Source organism: Nerophis ophidion, linkage group LG18 (genome assembly GCF_033978795.1).
Source record: "Nerophis ophidion isolate RoL-2023_Sa linkage group LG18, RoL_Noph_v1.0, whole genome shotgun sequence".
Lineage (NCBI taxonomy): Eukaryota > Metazoa > Chordata > Actinopteri > Syngnathiformes > Syngnathidae > Nerophis > Nerophis ophidion.
The window spans coordinates 13,632,977-13,650,630 of NC_084628.1; the positions used below are offsets into that span (position 1 = coordinate 13,632,977).

General features: G+C 36.8%; 1 protein-coding gene across 4 annotated transcripts in view; it reads left to right on the forward strand.

The window, feature by feature from the left end:
- vaspb (vasodilator stimulated phosphoprotein b) overlaps positions 1-17,654 on the forward strand; it is a 57,704-nt gene that overhangs the window by 18,022 nt on the left and 22,028 nt on the right. For 2 of the 4 annotated variants that reach the window (XM_061878776.1, XM_061878777.1), the window contains exon 1: positions 7,737-7,867. The exons of 1 other annotated variant lie outside the window; for it this stretch is intronic. In XM_061878776.1, the coding sequence (XP_061734760.1) occupies positions 7,800-7,867 (68 nt within the window). In that variant the 5' untranslated portion in view covers positions 7,737-7,799. Of the gene's footprint in view, positions 1-7,730; positions 7,868-17,654 lie in introns of those variants that run through there. One more of the 4 variants, XM_061878778.1, reaches the window with a different exon arrangement.

A 17,654-nucleotide genomic window follows, 5' to 3' on the forward strand; every position in this document is an offset into this window, starting at 1 on the left:
ACTATGAAGCGCTGCGGCTTGTATGCCAGCATTGTCACCGCGGCGCACATGTAATTTTTTTGGTATTTTTCAAAAGCAGTATAGTACCGTTTTTAATTCATTAGTACCGCGGTACTTAATTAGTACCAGTATACCTTACTACATAGTAATTGATATATACTGAGGGGAATATGACCCAGGGTTTTATTACACCTCATTCAAGGACCGCTAAACCGAGTAGGACACCACAACGATCGCCAGAACATTCTAATCAGTAAAGCATAAGAAACGCAAAACATGCCAAATAGTGGGATTTTAAAAAATCACAATATGTCAGTGCGTGTATAAGTATTTTTTGAGCGCAACAATACCGCGTTAATAATTGCTGTGATAATTTTGGTCGCAATAACTGATTGGCGTGATATGACATTTTCACAGCGCTACATCTCTAGGCACAGGCAATACAGTAGGGGTGGCTGTATTGGCAAATGTTCATCCTTTTGTGTGACATCATGTGGTTTCCTTATTGTTTTCAAGATAACAAAATGTTATCATATAATATCAGTCGCTGCCACGGCTCGTTTAGAAATTGCACGGTCCATGTTCAGGAATGTATTTTCCTCTGTTTTATAGGCAAAATATACATTAAAAGTAAACTGATGATTCTGAATGATTAGGTACAGTTAGGCCTGGGCGATGTATCGATTTCATCGATATATGTGAGTTATTGTTATTGCAGACGATTAAAAAACAAACAAAAAAATGATTTATGCGCCTGCATACTTTTTTCGGCAACAGGCGTGAAACAAGTGACTGCACAGTGCAAAGTTTATTTCAAAAAGGCAGCAGCACAAAAAAAACTATTCCTGCATCTAAAACTGAAACCTCCAGTCGAGGCGAACAAGACCGCAATAACAAAAAAAACAATGGGCTAAAAAACCGCTTCCTATGGTGAAATCATAACCACCATCATATACTTATGATGTTACCACGTGTAATGAGATGAGAAAGAAGCGCAATGCACAGAGCGATCACGAAAACAGTCGCTCTACACACTGCCAAGATGTGTGAATAAAAAAGCCTGCGTTTATCCACTTACTGAAATAAACTATAGTCCTCAATCATGTTTTACTTGATTATTTATTTGCATTCAATGTATAATACTACATTTTTATTTACAGAAGTATTTTATAGAAGTTTTAGGTTTGCACTTTGCGGATTATTTATTTGCATGGAATATGTAATGCGACATTCTTGTTACCGTAAGTATTGCACTCAAGACAGAAGTCCTCTTTACCACAGGAAGCTCTTAATTTAGTTCTATTAAAATTATTTCATATGAAGTAAAATATTTATTGGGTCTGAAAAGAACATTATTCAAATTTAAAGTTTTGCTGAGATGAACATGCAGTGTAATTTCAATCTACTAGTTTTGGATCATAAAACAAACCATTTTTAATAATCTTTATCATTTGTATTCAGTGGTTTCTTTAAAAAGTAACGAAATAAATGGGAAAAGTTTGTAAATCTAATTATTTGGGAAAAAAATCAGATTTTATTTTTAGGCCATATTGCCCAGTGCAGTGCAGACAAACATTTCAATTTTGTGCTTTCCTTTCACTCTTCACCGGAAGTAAATATGTAGTCAACAACAGCTGCGGTTGTTCATTTAGAACAGTGGTTCTCAACCTTTTTTCAGTGATGTACCCCCTGTGAACATTTTTTTAATTCAATTACCCCCTAATCAGAGCAAAGCATTTTTGGTTGAAAAAAACAGCTAAAGAAGTAAAATACAGCACTATGTCCTCAGTTTCTGATTTATTAAATTGTAAAACCGTGCAAAATAATGCTCATTTGTTGTGGTCTTTCTTGAACTATTTGGAAAAAAAGATAAAAAAATAACTAAAAACATATTGAAAAATAAACAAGTGATTCAATTATAAATAAAAATTTCTACACATAGAAGTAATCATCAGCTTAAAGTGCCCTCTTTGGGGATTGTAATAGAGATCCATTTTGGATTCATGAACTTAATTCTAAACATTTCTTCTCAAAAAAAGAAATCTTTAACATCAATATTTATGGAACATGTCCACAAAAAATTTTAGCTGTCAACACTGAATATTGCATTGTTGAATTTGTTTTCACAGTTTATGAACTTACATTCATATTTTGTTGAAGTATTATTCAATAATTATATTTATAAAGGATTTTTGAATTGTTGCTATTTTTAGAATATTTTTTTAAAATCTCACGTACCCCTTGGCATACCTTAAAGTACCCCCAGGGGTACGCATACCCCCATTTGAGAACCACTGATTTAGAAGACACTGCTCCGTAGTGTTTTGGAAGAGAATTACAAGTCTGAGGCCACCTCCCCGCGCAAGAAATAGTTGCGTGACGAGAGAATATATTCCAGCCTTTAAGAGGCACATACATAGCATAGAAGAAAAACGTTTTGAAAATAAATATAACAAATAAAAAATGCCTGTTAAATTTAACAAAATAAAACATAATGTAGAAAATTACACATTAATGCAATATTTAGTAACATACTTATTACATGCAAAGTGAGTTATCGATAAGATGTCTAGCCTTATTGGTATAATTTCGATGATTATGACTTTCAGCTTATGAATGCCTAGAAATGAAAATTTCAACAAATATGGGGTCTCAAAAACTGTAAGCCAAGATCATCAAGATTATAATAAATATCTGATTCTGTATTAAATGGGTTTATATCACATCTTAGCGCCACATTTGAAGTTGAATTGCTGACATGAATGGACTTTTACACGATATTCTTTATTTTTATTTTTTTTTTGACCTGTGTAATATAATGACGGAGTCAAAATGTGGATCGAGGAAAACGCGCAACTTTTCTCTCACTACAATTGAACATCCACCTACTGAAAAAAGAAGGGTCTAATGTGGCACATGGGTGCAGCTTTTGACCACAAACTTAGTCACTGTTCGCTGACATTCGTCTTGCGGCAGACATGATTTGAAACGAGCACTGCCTGCCCCCGAGCCAGTCAATCTGTCTTTCGTCACGCTCATCTAAATGAGAAAAAAAACTAATTTCAATTCTACAAATAGCACCAACATAATAGGCGGTGTTAGTGTTTGTTATATTTACGCCAGATGACATAGTTCCTTTAAAAACGCGACATTCATTTATAGTTATTGCATGCTGTATGTTCAGATGTTCCAGTATGTTGCTCTTCTGTCTTTTTGAAGAAATAGCAGCCTTGCAATTATTAAAAGTAGCGCTGTTGTAGTCTTATCTGTAGCCAAACTTTGGATTGTTTTCGTGGCCTGGCGCCATGTTGCTGTCTGACGTGACTATGCACTAGGGCTGGGCGATATGGCTTTTTATTAATATCTCGATATTTTTAGGCCATGTCACGATACATGATACATATATCGATATTTTGACTTAGCCTTGAATGAACACTTGATGCTTATAATCACAGCAGTATGATGATTCTATGTGTCTACATTAAAACATTCTTGTTCATACTGCATTAATATATGCTCATTTTAAACTTTCATGCAGAGAGGGAAATCACTACCAAGTCAATTTACCAAAACTGTATTTATTAAACAGTTATTAAGCAGTGGCACAGACATTCCTGTCATGTCCAAAACAGAAAGTGCAAGATTGTCAGAAACATTTTAAAACAAGCTATGATTGCACTTTTGTGAAGGATTTCACCAAGATGACATATCAAAACAACACTAAACTAAAGTGTACTTTTTGTACAGAACGCCACTACAAAAGTTTAAAACAAATAAAGTGCATTTTTGTGCATGATGTCACACAAGATATTTCAATGACTGTCAAATAAAAATGAGCTGCATAATAACATCCTGAGATAACATCCTGTGGATGTTATCTCCTTTAGTTGTTGACTTTTTTTTTTTTTCATACGGTGTTGATCTGGAAATAGTTGCTTAAGGGTTTTAGTGGGTGTGGCACCGGCCGGAGATGTTGACATGCACAGTTTCAAGCACTCTTCATTCCCTAGCGGGTGACTTTTCAAATGATGCTACATTGGCAGTGCTGCTACATTTTGTAGCAACGCTTCTGCCGCATAAATGTTGAACATATTCCCGCTTGAAGCCAAACCACCGCCAGACTTCTGGGTAATTAATATTCCTTCATTTGTTACCAGATTCGCACCTTCTTTCTCGTATTACCACCCACACCGCAACGTTAGCATCACAGCTAACGTTACCATGTTGCTACCTCTCTGCTCCGCGGAGCATGTGACGTTGCACACGTGACGTATGTAAGAAGGTGCGCTTGGTTTATGTCTCTGTGAGAAGGAGAGACAAGAAAGAGTGGGAAACGCATGCAGTGTAATGCCCGCAGCTAAAAGCAACTGCGTGAGAATGTATACTCGAATATCACGATATATTCATTTTCTAAATCACACAGAGACAAACCCGCGATATATCGATATATCGCCCAGCCCTACTATGCACGTTCCATTATGAGTATTTTGTCGTTTTTGTTATTGTTTACAAACTTAGGAAATAAGTCTCTGGATATAGGAGTGCTTCAAAGGTTAAAACCAAAGGAAATACTCAAAATATGTAATTAATATTGTAAACCGCTATCCTGTGTTTTTGTCTGATAATTGAGATGAAAAATGTGATCATGCAATGATTTTGAACCTTTAAAGGCCTACTGAAACCCACTACTACCGACCACACAGTCTGATAGTTTATATATCAATGATGAAATCTTAACATTGCAACACATGCAATGATTTTGAACCTTTTAAAGGCCTACTGAAATATATATATATATATATATATATATATATATATATATATATATATATATATATATATATATATATATATATATATATATATATATTAGTGGTATGTATTGTCACAGGAGGATGCAATATATATTTTCAAGGGGTGTAACGGTACACAAAAATTTTGGTTCGGTACGTACCTCGGTTTAGAGGTGACGGTTCAATTCATTTTCGGTACAGTAAGAAAACAACAAATTATTCATCTGTTGGTTATTTATTTACCAAATTTGTAAACAATGGCTTTTATCCTTTTAACACTCGGAACACTATAGTAATTCTGCCTACGTTAATCAACATTAAACTGCCTCAACTTGTTGCTCAGATTAAATAAAATGACAAAACCTTTCTTCTACATATAAAAAGTGTAACATTAAACCATTTCAAGTCAACTCATCATGCTTGATTTATTACAGCATTTGGGAAGCCTGTCGTGAATTTTTATTATGTAAATGTTATATTTGTATCAATATGTGATAGCAAGAACCCTGCCATTCAAACCTAGCCTGCTACATTACTAATGATTAATATAACTATAGCTGAAAAAATAGCACAATATCAGTAGGAGAGACTATTCATCTCTGAACACCATGGAGTTCATGTAGGCTTAATGATGCAATTACATTATTATGTCACAAGCATACACACACACACACACACACACACAACACATAGCTCGCTTGGTAGAGTGGCCGTGCCAGCAACTTGAGGGTTGCGGGTTCGATTCCCGCTTGTGCCATCCTAGTTACTGCCGTTGTGTCCTTGGGCAAGACACTTTACCCACCTGCTCCCAGTGCCACCCACACTGGTTTACATGTAACTTAGATATTGGGTGTCACTATGTAAAGCACTTTGAGTCCCTTGAGAAAAGCGCTATATAAATATAATTCACATCACAACACAATGAGCTAACGGTACGCTAAGAGTTAATTAGCCTTCACCTCAAGCCAGGACTGCGAGCAAGCTAAGCTGCAGTTTGTTTCTAGAACGTCACCTAGAACGTTGACTGGGAGGTGTTTATTATAATTTGGGGAGAGTCTGCTGCTCACCTGCTAAACACCTATCTGCTCGACGCTGAATACGCACTGCTGATTGGTTGTTACCACTCTGATTACGCACTGCTGATAGACTGTTACCGCTATATACGTAACCAATCAGATGGTTGTGTGGGTAGGACAATGCTGGGTGCTGTGTAGGAGACAGAGGCAGAATGGAGTGAAGCAGCTTGTTAAGACTTTAGATTAAACGGCTACTTCATATGTTCGTGTGGAAACTCGTTCGGTACACTTCCGAACTGAACCTGAACCCCGTACCTAAGCGGTTCAATACAAATGCACGTACCGTTACACCCCGAATATTTTGATATAGATTTTAAGCCGTATCACCTATTCATACCCTGGTATCAAAAACTGACTGTTTCAAAACCACTAAAACTGTATTAAGAAGACCACCAAGCGTGCAGCAAGAGAAACGCAACCCATCCAACATGATTGTGCATCTACCGAAGCACCAACCATTGCAACCATAGCTACATACAAGCTATATTCAAAATGAAGTTGAAGCTGTCTTGACATTAACTGACTACATTTTGCATCTGGCATTGGCAATACAAATACACAATTGTTACTGAGGAAGATATTTATAGCAAGCGAAGAGGGCTAATACCAGCCCGCTAACATGCCGCGAAGAATACAGGCATAATGTTATGTATTAATTTAACGCTAAATAAATTACAATTTAGGCAGCAAATCAATGACAAGTCATCAAATACACACTTCAACAATTCCAAAACACTCTTGAACAAGTTGTGAGCAAGTTTCCAAAAAAGTTTTTAAAAAGGCTAAAAACACACTTTCTATTTATTTATTGCCATTATTACTATTATTCCCTCAATGTTATGTTTTATTTATTTATTATTGTATTATTTATAGTTTGTACATTCATTTTTAGATATTTGTCATACTAATTTTTTGATTCCATTATTTTAGTTATTCTCCAGTGTTGGACATCTCAAAGGTAGGGTTTTTCCTCAAGTGCCATGCCATGTTTTTTTAAATGTCACTAGTGCTGTGTGCGCGTGTTTACTGCTCTTCTTTTTAATCTATTTTTTGTGTGTAAAACACTGTTTTGCAACGTGCCTGTGCATGACAAGTCCTATATAAATTAAGTTTGAGTGATTGATTGAGCAACATGCATTATCATAATATGGTGATTAGTATTAAAAGCTCTAGCTTCGGTCAAATTTGTCATTTATATTTTAAATCGCGCAAACCCACCGAAAATCCTCTGGTCTTTTACTGAAGCTAAGCTAATAGGAGTGATGTTCTCAGCATTCCAGACAATGCAATCTATCAAAAATCGAGTTGAGATATTGTGCTATCAGCATGGCTAATGGCTACTGGACATGAGTCAATTCGCAGGGTCCACTGCGTAATGGAACATAAATGGAAGTTGCTTTATGGTGTTGCCCATCTTAATTAGAACCCATTCGTTGCACATGACTTCATAGAAGATAATGTGTGGAATGTCATTGTTTTTAAATAGGAGAACATTTTTTTACTTCCAGTTAATCATTTTCTGTCTAAGGCTTTTCACTTTTCAGTTTTCAGTTTATGACGAGTAACCTTTTAAGTAGAGACACTGTTACTCTTCTGGGTGTCAAAGATAAGGTGGAAAATATTTCCCTAGTCTGCTTAACTGGTACGTTCAAGACTTAATGCCCCAGTTAAGCCACAGGTTTGTCATCCACTTGAATGAATACATGCCACACCCGTTGTACATTACATGAAACGGTTAATTGTCCTCTTTATGCTAAGTAAAAGGTGCTTAAAAACAAAAAGGCTATGCAAGAGTCACAGTGGATTCTTCTTCAGTACGTCAGCCGCCTCCTTTAGCCCCAGCTAAAAAGGATATGCTCCAACCTGTAAAAGGAATTGAGCTCACAATAGAGAAGAACAGAGGTGAGCTGGTTCCAAATATGGGCATTGAATGTGCCAGTTGTGCCTTCCTCAGGGGCAGGAAGTCTACTCTTCAAATGGTCAACTGACGACAAACTGGTGATTCTTTTTCCTTATGTTTGCCAAATTCTGTCCAGGTTTACACTGTCACTGCTCCTTGAACAATGCCAGTAAAAGGATGAGTCAGCTTGCAAAAACGCACAGGGTTTTTTCTAAGTGCAGACGTTTCAGCTGACGATATAATCCCATTTACACATAAGATAATTACTGGATGACCTAAAAATAGTAGTTTGGAAATGCCAGTTTGCAAAGTGTGTGTTTGTGTGTGTGCGCACAAATGTCTAAATGTGTGAATTTTGCTGCATGCATGGACAAGTGTGCATCTGACCCATGAGTGCATCTTGTGCTCATTGAGGCAGAGCAAGGATTTAGTCCGCAGTTGCTGAACTTTTAGATCTAAATCTGAGTGATCAAGTCACATGTAAATAATCATCTATTCCTATCACACACGGCTATTTTTTGCTAAATATAGTTGGGCACGGATGTTTTTATTGTAACAAAAGGCTGGCACCGCCAGAAGAACAACAAACCTACGTCAAGGTAGCATGATACGTGGCAGTTAGATAAAGGAGTGTGCACTGCATTTGTATATTTTATCCATTGTATGCGGATGTATATGCATGTCACTCAAATTGTTCACACAAGGTCCATCCAGGTCAAGGGGTAGTTTAGGTAGTGTAATTGTGTCGTGTGCCAAGTCCCCAAGTATAAAAATCGACAATGCAGGTTGAATTGGGTCATCATAGAGGAAGGTGCATTGAGGTATGTTTCCTCTTTGAAACATTTCACTTCCACTTTTCACTTCTGTCTGCAGTCATGTATGTGGGTATTTATTCAAACTTTCACACCTGTGTAATGTGATATTCGAGTTGCTGTAGGAGAAAAGGAAGGGAAAGTTTACAACTTGCCTGTTTATCCTCTTGTTGTGGGGCAGTTCGTAGTTCTTTGTTGGTGATCAGTGTTCTTAATTGTTAGCGTTTGCTGTTATTCTTCATTGTTTTTTGGTGGCTATTTCTTACAGTCGGTGGGCTCAGCCCTAAATCTAGGAATCAACATTTAAACATTTGGATCATTCCGGGACAGTTACACTGCAAGTAAGCCTGGGCCGAAAACAAATTTTGCTCAAATATGTTGTCAAAAAAATGATTGCTGATAAATAAATATTATTACCTTTGTTTTTTAGAGACCAGAATAGAATAGAAGAATAGAATGTTAATACACAATAATGAAAGTATACTCTTTCAAATGCAATAAACTGTTATTTCTCTTATATTTTAACATTGCAACTGTAAAGTAAACTTTCAGATACCAAGGTAAGTATAACAAACAAATAATACAAATACAATATACTCTAAGAATATAAAATTTTGCACTTAAATAAAAAACCACAGCAATAAAAAATGTTCTGCCTCTGTTAAGGCGGGGATAGGGGACCCTCAAATATGCACAACCAAAAAAAGAAATAAAAAAGCTAAATAAGGTTTTTGTTACCCAAATGATCAAGGTTATTATTATTATTATGAGATAGGCTCCAGCAATCCCATAAGGGACAGGCAGTAGAAAATGGATGGATGGGTATTGTTTAATGTGCTCAAAGTAATTATCCACACGCTAAAATATTTTAACCAAGTTGTATTTTTTAATACTTAAAATAGCCACACAATAAACTGTACAACTGAGGAATATATAAAATGTTGTCCTGATTTCATAAGAGCCATATTATTTTTGTGTGTGTTTAAATAAGTTTATCTTCTCCTATTTTAATTTGTAAATATTTTACAATGTGTTTTCTTTTTTAATGCGGTATTTGGTTATTTTACTTCCGGTTTATGTGACGTCACGCAAGTCTACGTAATTTTCAACTTTTCACTGTAGTTTATATCATTACTTAGTGCAAAAATAGCACAGCCTTTATGTATAATGTGAATAATGTAGCAGAATTTTTTAGACAGTAATGTATTGTAAAAGTTTATATTGGAGGAATGTTAATTTCTCTTGTTTACATGTTTTAGCGTTTAAGATAGCTGGCCAGCTAACGTGAGTTGGTCTAAATAGTGTGTTTATCACGGTTTATTTGATCATTTTATATTACGGTAATACTAACGAATACAACTCGGGAGTTGCAGTTGATATTACTAAGACTGCACAAGTACGGCCAAAATAATAATCATGATTATTATAGAAATCCCGATTATTAATCAAAATGATTTACTTTTAATTGAAATATATTTTATTGGACTTTCTATTTTAAACAATGAGTATGTGAACTTGGCTTTCATTTCAAAATGAAATTCTGAAAATAATGTATTAATAATAAAATAAAATGTAAAAAAGACAAAGAGGGAAAAAAAATATCCCATTGCAGAGTGCAAAGAAGTGAAAAGATAAAGAGATGAGAGGAACTCACAAAGGAACACATTCATTGTACTACTCACAATATATAAAGGACATATGTCTTAGGCCATATAAAATGATATCATATGTCCTTTATTTTGGCCTGTCTTTGAGAGGTGGATGGATACAGGGTCCCTCGGTGCAAGGTTAATGTTACGGTCTTCTGTATTTTATAGCTGTTAGACGGAGCTTTGCGTCGGTGGGGGGCGGCCCGCCCGCTCATTTTGCAACCAGCTTTATAGTGTGGGCAAGCGATGGCGGTTGAGAAAAGAAGCAAAGTGTTGTAAATGCCTAACGTATCTCCGCAACTCCATAAATTGTTAGGCTGCACTTCATTTTGCCCTTTGTAAATGTTGCAGTTTAGTTTGCCAAATATGTAAACAGTCCTTTAAATAAGTTTTTGGAAAAAAAAAACTTTAGATATTTTTTGGTTATTTTTCACAAATGTAGTTACGTTTAAACTAACTACACTAAATAAAGTACATTATATATACACATGAAGTGCACAAACATTAGGAATCAGGTTAGATTAATACAAACTGCGTTTCCATATGAGTTGGGAAATTGTGTTACATGTAAATATAAATGGAATACAATGATTTGCAAATCCTTTTCAACATATATTCAATTGTTTGCACTACAAAGACAATATATTTGGTGTTCAAACTCATAAACCTTTTTTTCGTTTTAAAATAATAATTAACTTAGAACTTCTTGGGTGCAACACGTGCCAAAGTAGTTGGGAAAGGGCATGTTCACCACTGTGTTACATCACCTTTTCTTTTAACAACACTCAATAAACCTTTGGGAACTGAGGAAACTAATTGTTGAACCTTTGAAAGTGGAATTCTTTCCCATTCTTGTTTTATGTAGAGCTTCAGTCGTTCAACAGTCCGGGGTCTCCGCTGTCGTATTTTACGCTTCATAATGTGCCACACATTTTAGATGGGAGACATGTGTAGACTGCAGGCGGGCCAGGAAAGTACCCGCACTCTTTTTTTACGAAGCCACGCTGTTGTAACACTTGTCTTGCTGAAATAAGCAGGGGCGTCCATGATAACGTTGCTTGGATGACAACATACAGTATGTTGCTCCAAAACCTGTATGGACCTTTCAGCATTAATGGTGCCTTCACAGATGTGTAAGTTACTAATGCCTTGGGCACTAATACACCCCCATACCATCACAGATGCTGGCTTTTGAACTTCGCGCCTATAGCAATCCGAATGGTTATTTTCCTCTTTGTTCTGGAGGACACCACGTCCTCTGTTTCCAAATATAATTTGAAATGTGGACTCGTCAGACCACAGAACACCTTTCCACTTTGCATCAGTCCATTTTAGGTGAGCTTGGGCCCAGCCAAGCCGGCGGCGTTTCAGGATATTGTTGATGAATGGATTTGGCTTTGCATAGTAGAGTTTTTAACTTGCACTTACAGGTGTAGCGACCAACTGTAGTTACTGACAGTGGTCTAATGAAGTGTTCCTGAGCCCATGTGGTGATATAATTTACACACTGATGTCGGTTTTTGATGCAGTACCGCCTGAGGCATCAAAAGTCTGTGTTATCATCGCTTACGTGCAGTGATTTCTCCAGATTCTCTGAACTTTTTGATGATTTTACGGACTGTAGATGGTAAAATCTATAAATTCCTTTTATATACTTCTTATAGAAATGTTGTTCTAAAACTGTTTCGACAATTTTCTTACAAAGTGTTGACCTTCACCCCATCCTTGTTTGTGAATTACTCAGCATTTCATGAAAACTGCTTTTATACCCAATCATGGCACCCACCTGTTCCCAATTAGCCTGCACACCTGTGGGATGTTCCAAATAAGTGTTTGATGAGCATTTCTCAACTTTATCAGTATTTATTGCCACCTTTCCCAACTTCTTTGTCACATGTTGCTGGCATCAAATTCTAAAGTTCATGATTATTTGCAAAAAAAAATGTTTATCAGTTTGAAGTGTTTTTGTAGCATATTCAACTGAATATGGGTTGAAAATGATTTGCAAATCATTGTATTCCGTTTATATTTACATCTAACACAATTTCCCAACTCATATGGAAACGGGGTTTGTAATATTTGTAATAAACTGAAAAGAGGAATACAAATATGCAGGATGAAGGTTGAACTCTAATGCTGCTAGCTTAATGCTAACGTACAATTGACTACCAATTAGACAAGCTAACTCAAATTAGCATGGCCAATCGCAGGGCACAGATAGACAATCATTCACACTCCCATTCAAATCTTTGGACAATTTGCAGTCTCCAATGAAGCCAACATGCATATTTTTAGAAAGTGGGAGGAAACTGCAGTGCCTACAGAAAAACCCACTCCCACACAGGGACAAATGTACGCTCCACACAGCGATGTCCGAGGTTCGAAAATGCACACAACGTAAATTTTGACGTTATTGTCAGCAGAAATATCAAAAGATTTAGGGTAGTTTATACAGGTTTGAACAACAAATGTATTAATTCGTTTAAAATACCTTTCTCTTCAACTTTCTCTCCTCACTTTTGCTGAATGTATACTTTGTTTAGGTGTGCTACCAGCTGTCGTGCTTATGACAGGCAATTTCAATGGACGTTTTTTTTCTAAAATAAAGCACTGAGTGAAATTTTTATGATATTTGAGCTGTTTTCCCAAACTGATCATAGCCAATAGTATGTAAATAATAGACTGTATCAGTTATATCTATTCATACAATATAAATTAAATTTAAGTGGGTTTTCATGTTAAAGTGTTTTGATGTTAAAAAATGTGGCAGCATTAATCTTGCAGTGGTGTTGCGCCACGATTGTTTACACGTAGGGGAAACCCTGGTGTGCGCTCTTTTTAAGAATGTCAGTGAGCGGAAAAGTTAAGAGAGAGCAAGTGGTAGCATGCACGTGCAGCAGTAGTGGAAACTTGTGAATGTGTATGGTTGTGTCCTGCAGAAATAACAATAAAGCAACCAAATGTTCACAAGTTGGTGGCCTCCGACCTGAAAGCGGAGCTTTGGCGACTCATTATCGGGTAAAGTTAAGGGTGTTACCCCTGACAAAAACATCGGTCCTCGTGGGAACATCTCTCAGTCCTTGACTACGGTCTGGGACGGGGGGCCGAACAGCAGGAAAGGTGTAACACTCAGTACTTGATACTGTTACGTGATTGGCTATTAGCATGTCCCTTCCATTGTTCAGTTACACTTCCTGTTTCTTGTTTGCTGGGTTCCCAAAGCACGAGTGACATTATGAAACGAATCTTGCTTCATAATTTTTGGTTTCTTCCGACCAAAAAATACAAATCTATATTGAATATCTTATCAAACGCATTTTATATTAATATCGAGTATGTGTTTATTGCAATATTTATTGTTAATCGTATTATCGGCCCAGCCCTAGGTCAATGTATAAGCCATTACCAAGATAAGGCTGTGCTTTGTGGTTAAATTTCGCTTTAGAACACACTTCAACGGGACTCTAATTACCTTAAGTGAAAATGCCTGCATGTCTTTTTCTAAGTTTGCTGTTACTAGTCAAATATTGGATTTAATATAAGATTGCATACCATCCGCCCCCAGTTCTTTGCGTGGGATTCCCTTGAATAAGAATAGCTCCTAGAGGCAAGGACATCATTAAAGAAATAATAGTTGGCTCTAGATGTGAGGGCAGAAATACTTTTTAATTTAGTGGTAGCATGAGCCCAAACCTAAGCTAAGAAAAGCCATGAAAGGACAGTGAATCAGGGATACAGTTGGTAATACTGTGCTTTAGAGTCCAGACTCAGTCCGCCTCATCTCCACTGTATTTGACCTTTGTTGTTTTTATTTAAAATGGCAATCCAGTGATGTTCAATATCACTGTTGCTGTTATGTAACTGAGTAATATGTGTTCTACCTCCTTTATCATACAGTCAGGTCTATTTAGCTGCTGTGAGTATCTGCTGCCATGTTGCATAAGATGAAGAGTCCCCCATGCAGATCTTGTTAAACTGTTGGATTTGGAGAGGGGGGTGGAGACAAAGCGACGGGGCCTGACCGGGCTTGCCAGCACTGTGGCAAAGAGCTGTGAGAGCCTTACACTCCCTTATACAGACATTTGCAAGAGAGCGTGTTCCCCTGCCTTACAATGCAGTTTCCTGTTAACCACTTGCTGGCCAAGGAATCACGGAAGGATGGGAATAGTAAAGACCGTCCGAGTATGTTTGTCATGAGCAGAGTTTAAACCGCCGAATGTCAAAACAAATTTAAGAAATGGTGTCCCTATCGGTTTTTGGGGTTTTTGATGACACAACATTCTTCAAGAAAAGTCTATGTAGTGTGTCAGTATTATTAATGATACCGGTATATAGTCGTATTTCTTCTGATAAGTTTAATTTTAATCCAACTTTTTTTATTGACTTTTTCAAATACAAAATAAAGTGCAAGTCGAAACAGTAAAAATTTTCAAGTCAGTGAATACTTCACACCCTTACCCCTAAAACCACCCTACCACCCCACTCAGGTCAAACCGACCAGGGACACATGGCACAAACAAACAACAATTAAGACGACAAAAACAGACACACACACACACACATACAAAGCCAGAAACATACAGAGACTGAAAGGAGAGAGAGAGAAAAAAATAAAAATAAATAAATAAAAAATAAAAAAACATATATATATATATTTATTTATTTTTAATTTTTTTTTTAAATGAATAAATAAGTGAATTAAAAAAATATACATGTATATAAAAAAAATAATAAGATAATAAAAGGGACATAATTCCTCATAAGTCAAGAGAGTTGACATACAGTAAGAACTGATAAATTAAATTTTAACATGAACTGCACTGCATCATATTACTCACTAAAAACTATTTGAGGGGTATTTAAACGACAGTTTCACACATATTACACTCAATATTGTCATCTATAACGGTAATGGTTACAGTTCTAAGTGTTTCGGACATGCTTTTAACAAGTTACATCAGGCAACAGCATGTTTACCCATGCCCAATTCAACATGTCTGAAAAGGAGTAGGTGAAGGCAACGCTCATTTATTCCTACCCCTTCTGTGTGTATTAGTAATTTCTGCTATTTGTTTACATTTGTCTTTATGTTAAAGTTTTGAAAACTGTAGTTAAAGTTTTTACGTTTTCTTTCACGTCACCCTGCACTTCAGACCTCTTTACCAATTTCAAATATTCTGGATTTAGGAAAACCCCTGCTCCTTATTGTCAATTAATTAAAACCTACTCAGTGGTTTGGTGGTTAGAGTGTCTGCCCGGAGATCGGTAGGTTGTGAGTTCAAACTCCGGCCGAGTCATACCAAACACTATAAAAATGGGACCCATTACCTCCCTGCTTGGCACTCAGCATCAAGGGTTGAAATTGTGGATTAAATCACCAAAAATGATTCCCGGGCGCGGGACCGTAAATGCAAGGGACAGATTTCACCAAAACTATTGTCTGTGACAATCATTGATACTTTAACTTTTAAGTTTATTTGTGCTGTCAGACTCATCGAATTTGCACGTGTGCGTTTGTGTCTTTGAGCAGAAACTGAAGAAAGGAATACATTTTTGGTTTAGTCTCCATTTCTTAGTGAGTTTTTTGGGATTATGCAAAAATAGTTTTCTAGAAGCTGGCACATTGGGCAAGAAGGGAAATTTTAGTGTAGATGCTGGAAATTGTTTCAGTTTTCAGGCAGGTAAACTATCTGCAAAAGTATGGATATCTGCTCTTTTAAAACATTTTTGCGTCAATATCACTTGGACATTTTTGTAAATGAGGGACAAGCGGTAGGAAATGGATGGATGGAAATATCAATAAAAATACAATCCAAAAAAAATCCAAACAATGGAAGTGTATTGTTTGAAGGGGTGTGGCTAAAGGAATTTATTTTTATTTTTTAATGTTCCTCTATTTTCTCCAAAGGGTTCACATCCCTGAGTTTTTTCTGCTATATTCTGCTTCGATTGGGGTTAAGTGTGGGCAGTGACCCACCAAGTTCAGCAAATGAGGGTGCAGTGTCTGGTTTTGGGCATTAATGTCACCTATCGCAGGAGTTTTTGAAGAAAAGGGCGGGCCAGAAGTAGGGCTGCGATGATTCATCGAATATATCGATAATTCAAGGGCCAGAAGTAGGGCTGCAAGGATTCATCGAATAAATCGATAATTCAATTACAAATAAAGCATTGATTTGTATTTTGTTGCTCGGATTTTTCACCATACGACGCTTTGACAATCCTGACCGATACGACTGGATTGGGCTACAGAGGTCCCTGTTCAGCTGAGTACCATTCTAGTTTGTAACTATGCCAACCCTGAACACTTCAGCTTTTATGATTCAAACTCCGTCTCTGGTCCTATTTATGCCATATGCCCTGTGTACCAGATGACAGGTGTGAGGGTGCCGACAACACCTAGCCCGTATGCGCACGCTGGCTTTCAGACTCTCTTTGTCCATAGTTGTATCAATAATGCAGCTGCTCACTCTCGGTCTCACCCCTGAGCCATCACTTTTCCGAGCTATTAAAAATGCATCCATTTCCCAGTCCAAAGTGTCTGTCCCATCCCAGTTCCCATAAGCCCTTTCCCTTGACCGCACATCAACAGTGTACTCCAGGCTCATCCGATCAGGAAACCCGGCACTATTTTTTGATGTTTAATCCTCCAGACACAATTAATTTTTAGCACGGTGGATGGAACCATGGATCCATTGAACATTGTTTTGTAAATAACCTTTCTGTATGAATGTATCGATGAATGTGGTAAGACATTTGCCATAGTAGCTCTTAAGCCTAAATAAATCAATTTTATCGATAAATTCAGTAGTTTTTTTTGTTGCAGATGATTTAAAAAAAACAACCCAAAAAAAACAAAACTTTTTTTCTCCTATTACTCCAGCATGTTTTTGGTCCCCAGGAGCTTCCGTAGCTTGCGCCCTCCCCCTTACTTCCTTGCAAAGATTCACACAACTAGCATTCCTAATGCTAACGAAACATGGCTAATGCTATCGAAAGCAAGACATTTCGTCCAAAGAGGAAAGTGCGGTCAGTGGTTTAGATTTGTGGCACCAGGCATGGAACAAATTACTGCACACCACAAAGTTATTTTAATAAAAGAAGCAGCACAACAAACGTATTCCTTCATCTGAAACTGAAGCATAGAGCCAAATAAGATGAATGCAACACTTTACGAGGCAAACGACACCGCAATAACCTCAAGCTAAAAAGACGCTTCTTGGGGCGGAACCATTTACACAAGGTACCATGTATGATGAGAAAGGAGCACAATGTATAGAGCGATCACTAAGCAGTCACCGTGTACATCAACAAGGTATGGTTCTTGTAGAATGGAAAAGTTTGCGTTTATCCATTAACTAAAAATATAGAGTCATCTTAATGTTTTAATTATTTATTTGTAAACAATGTGCAAATCTACATTTTTA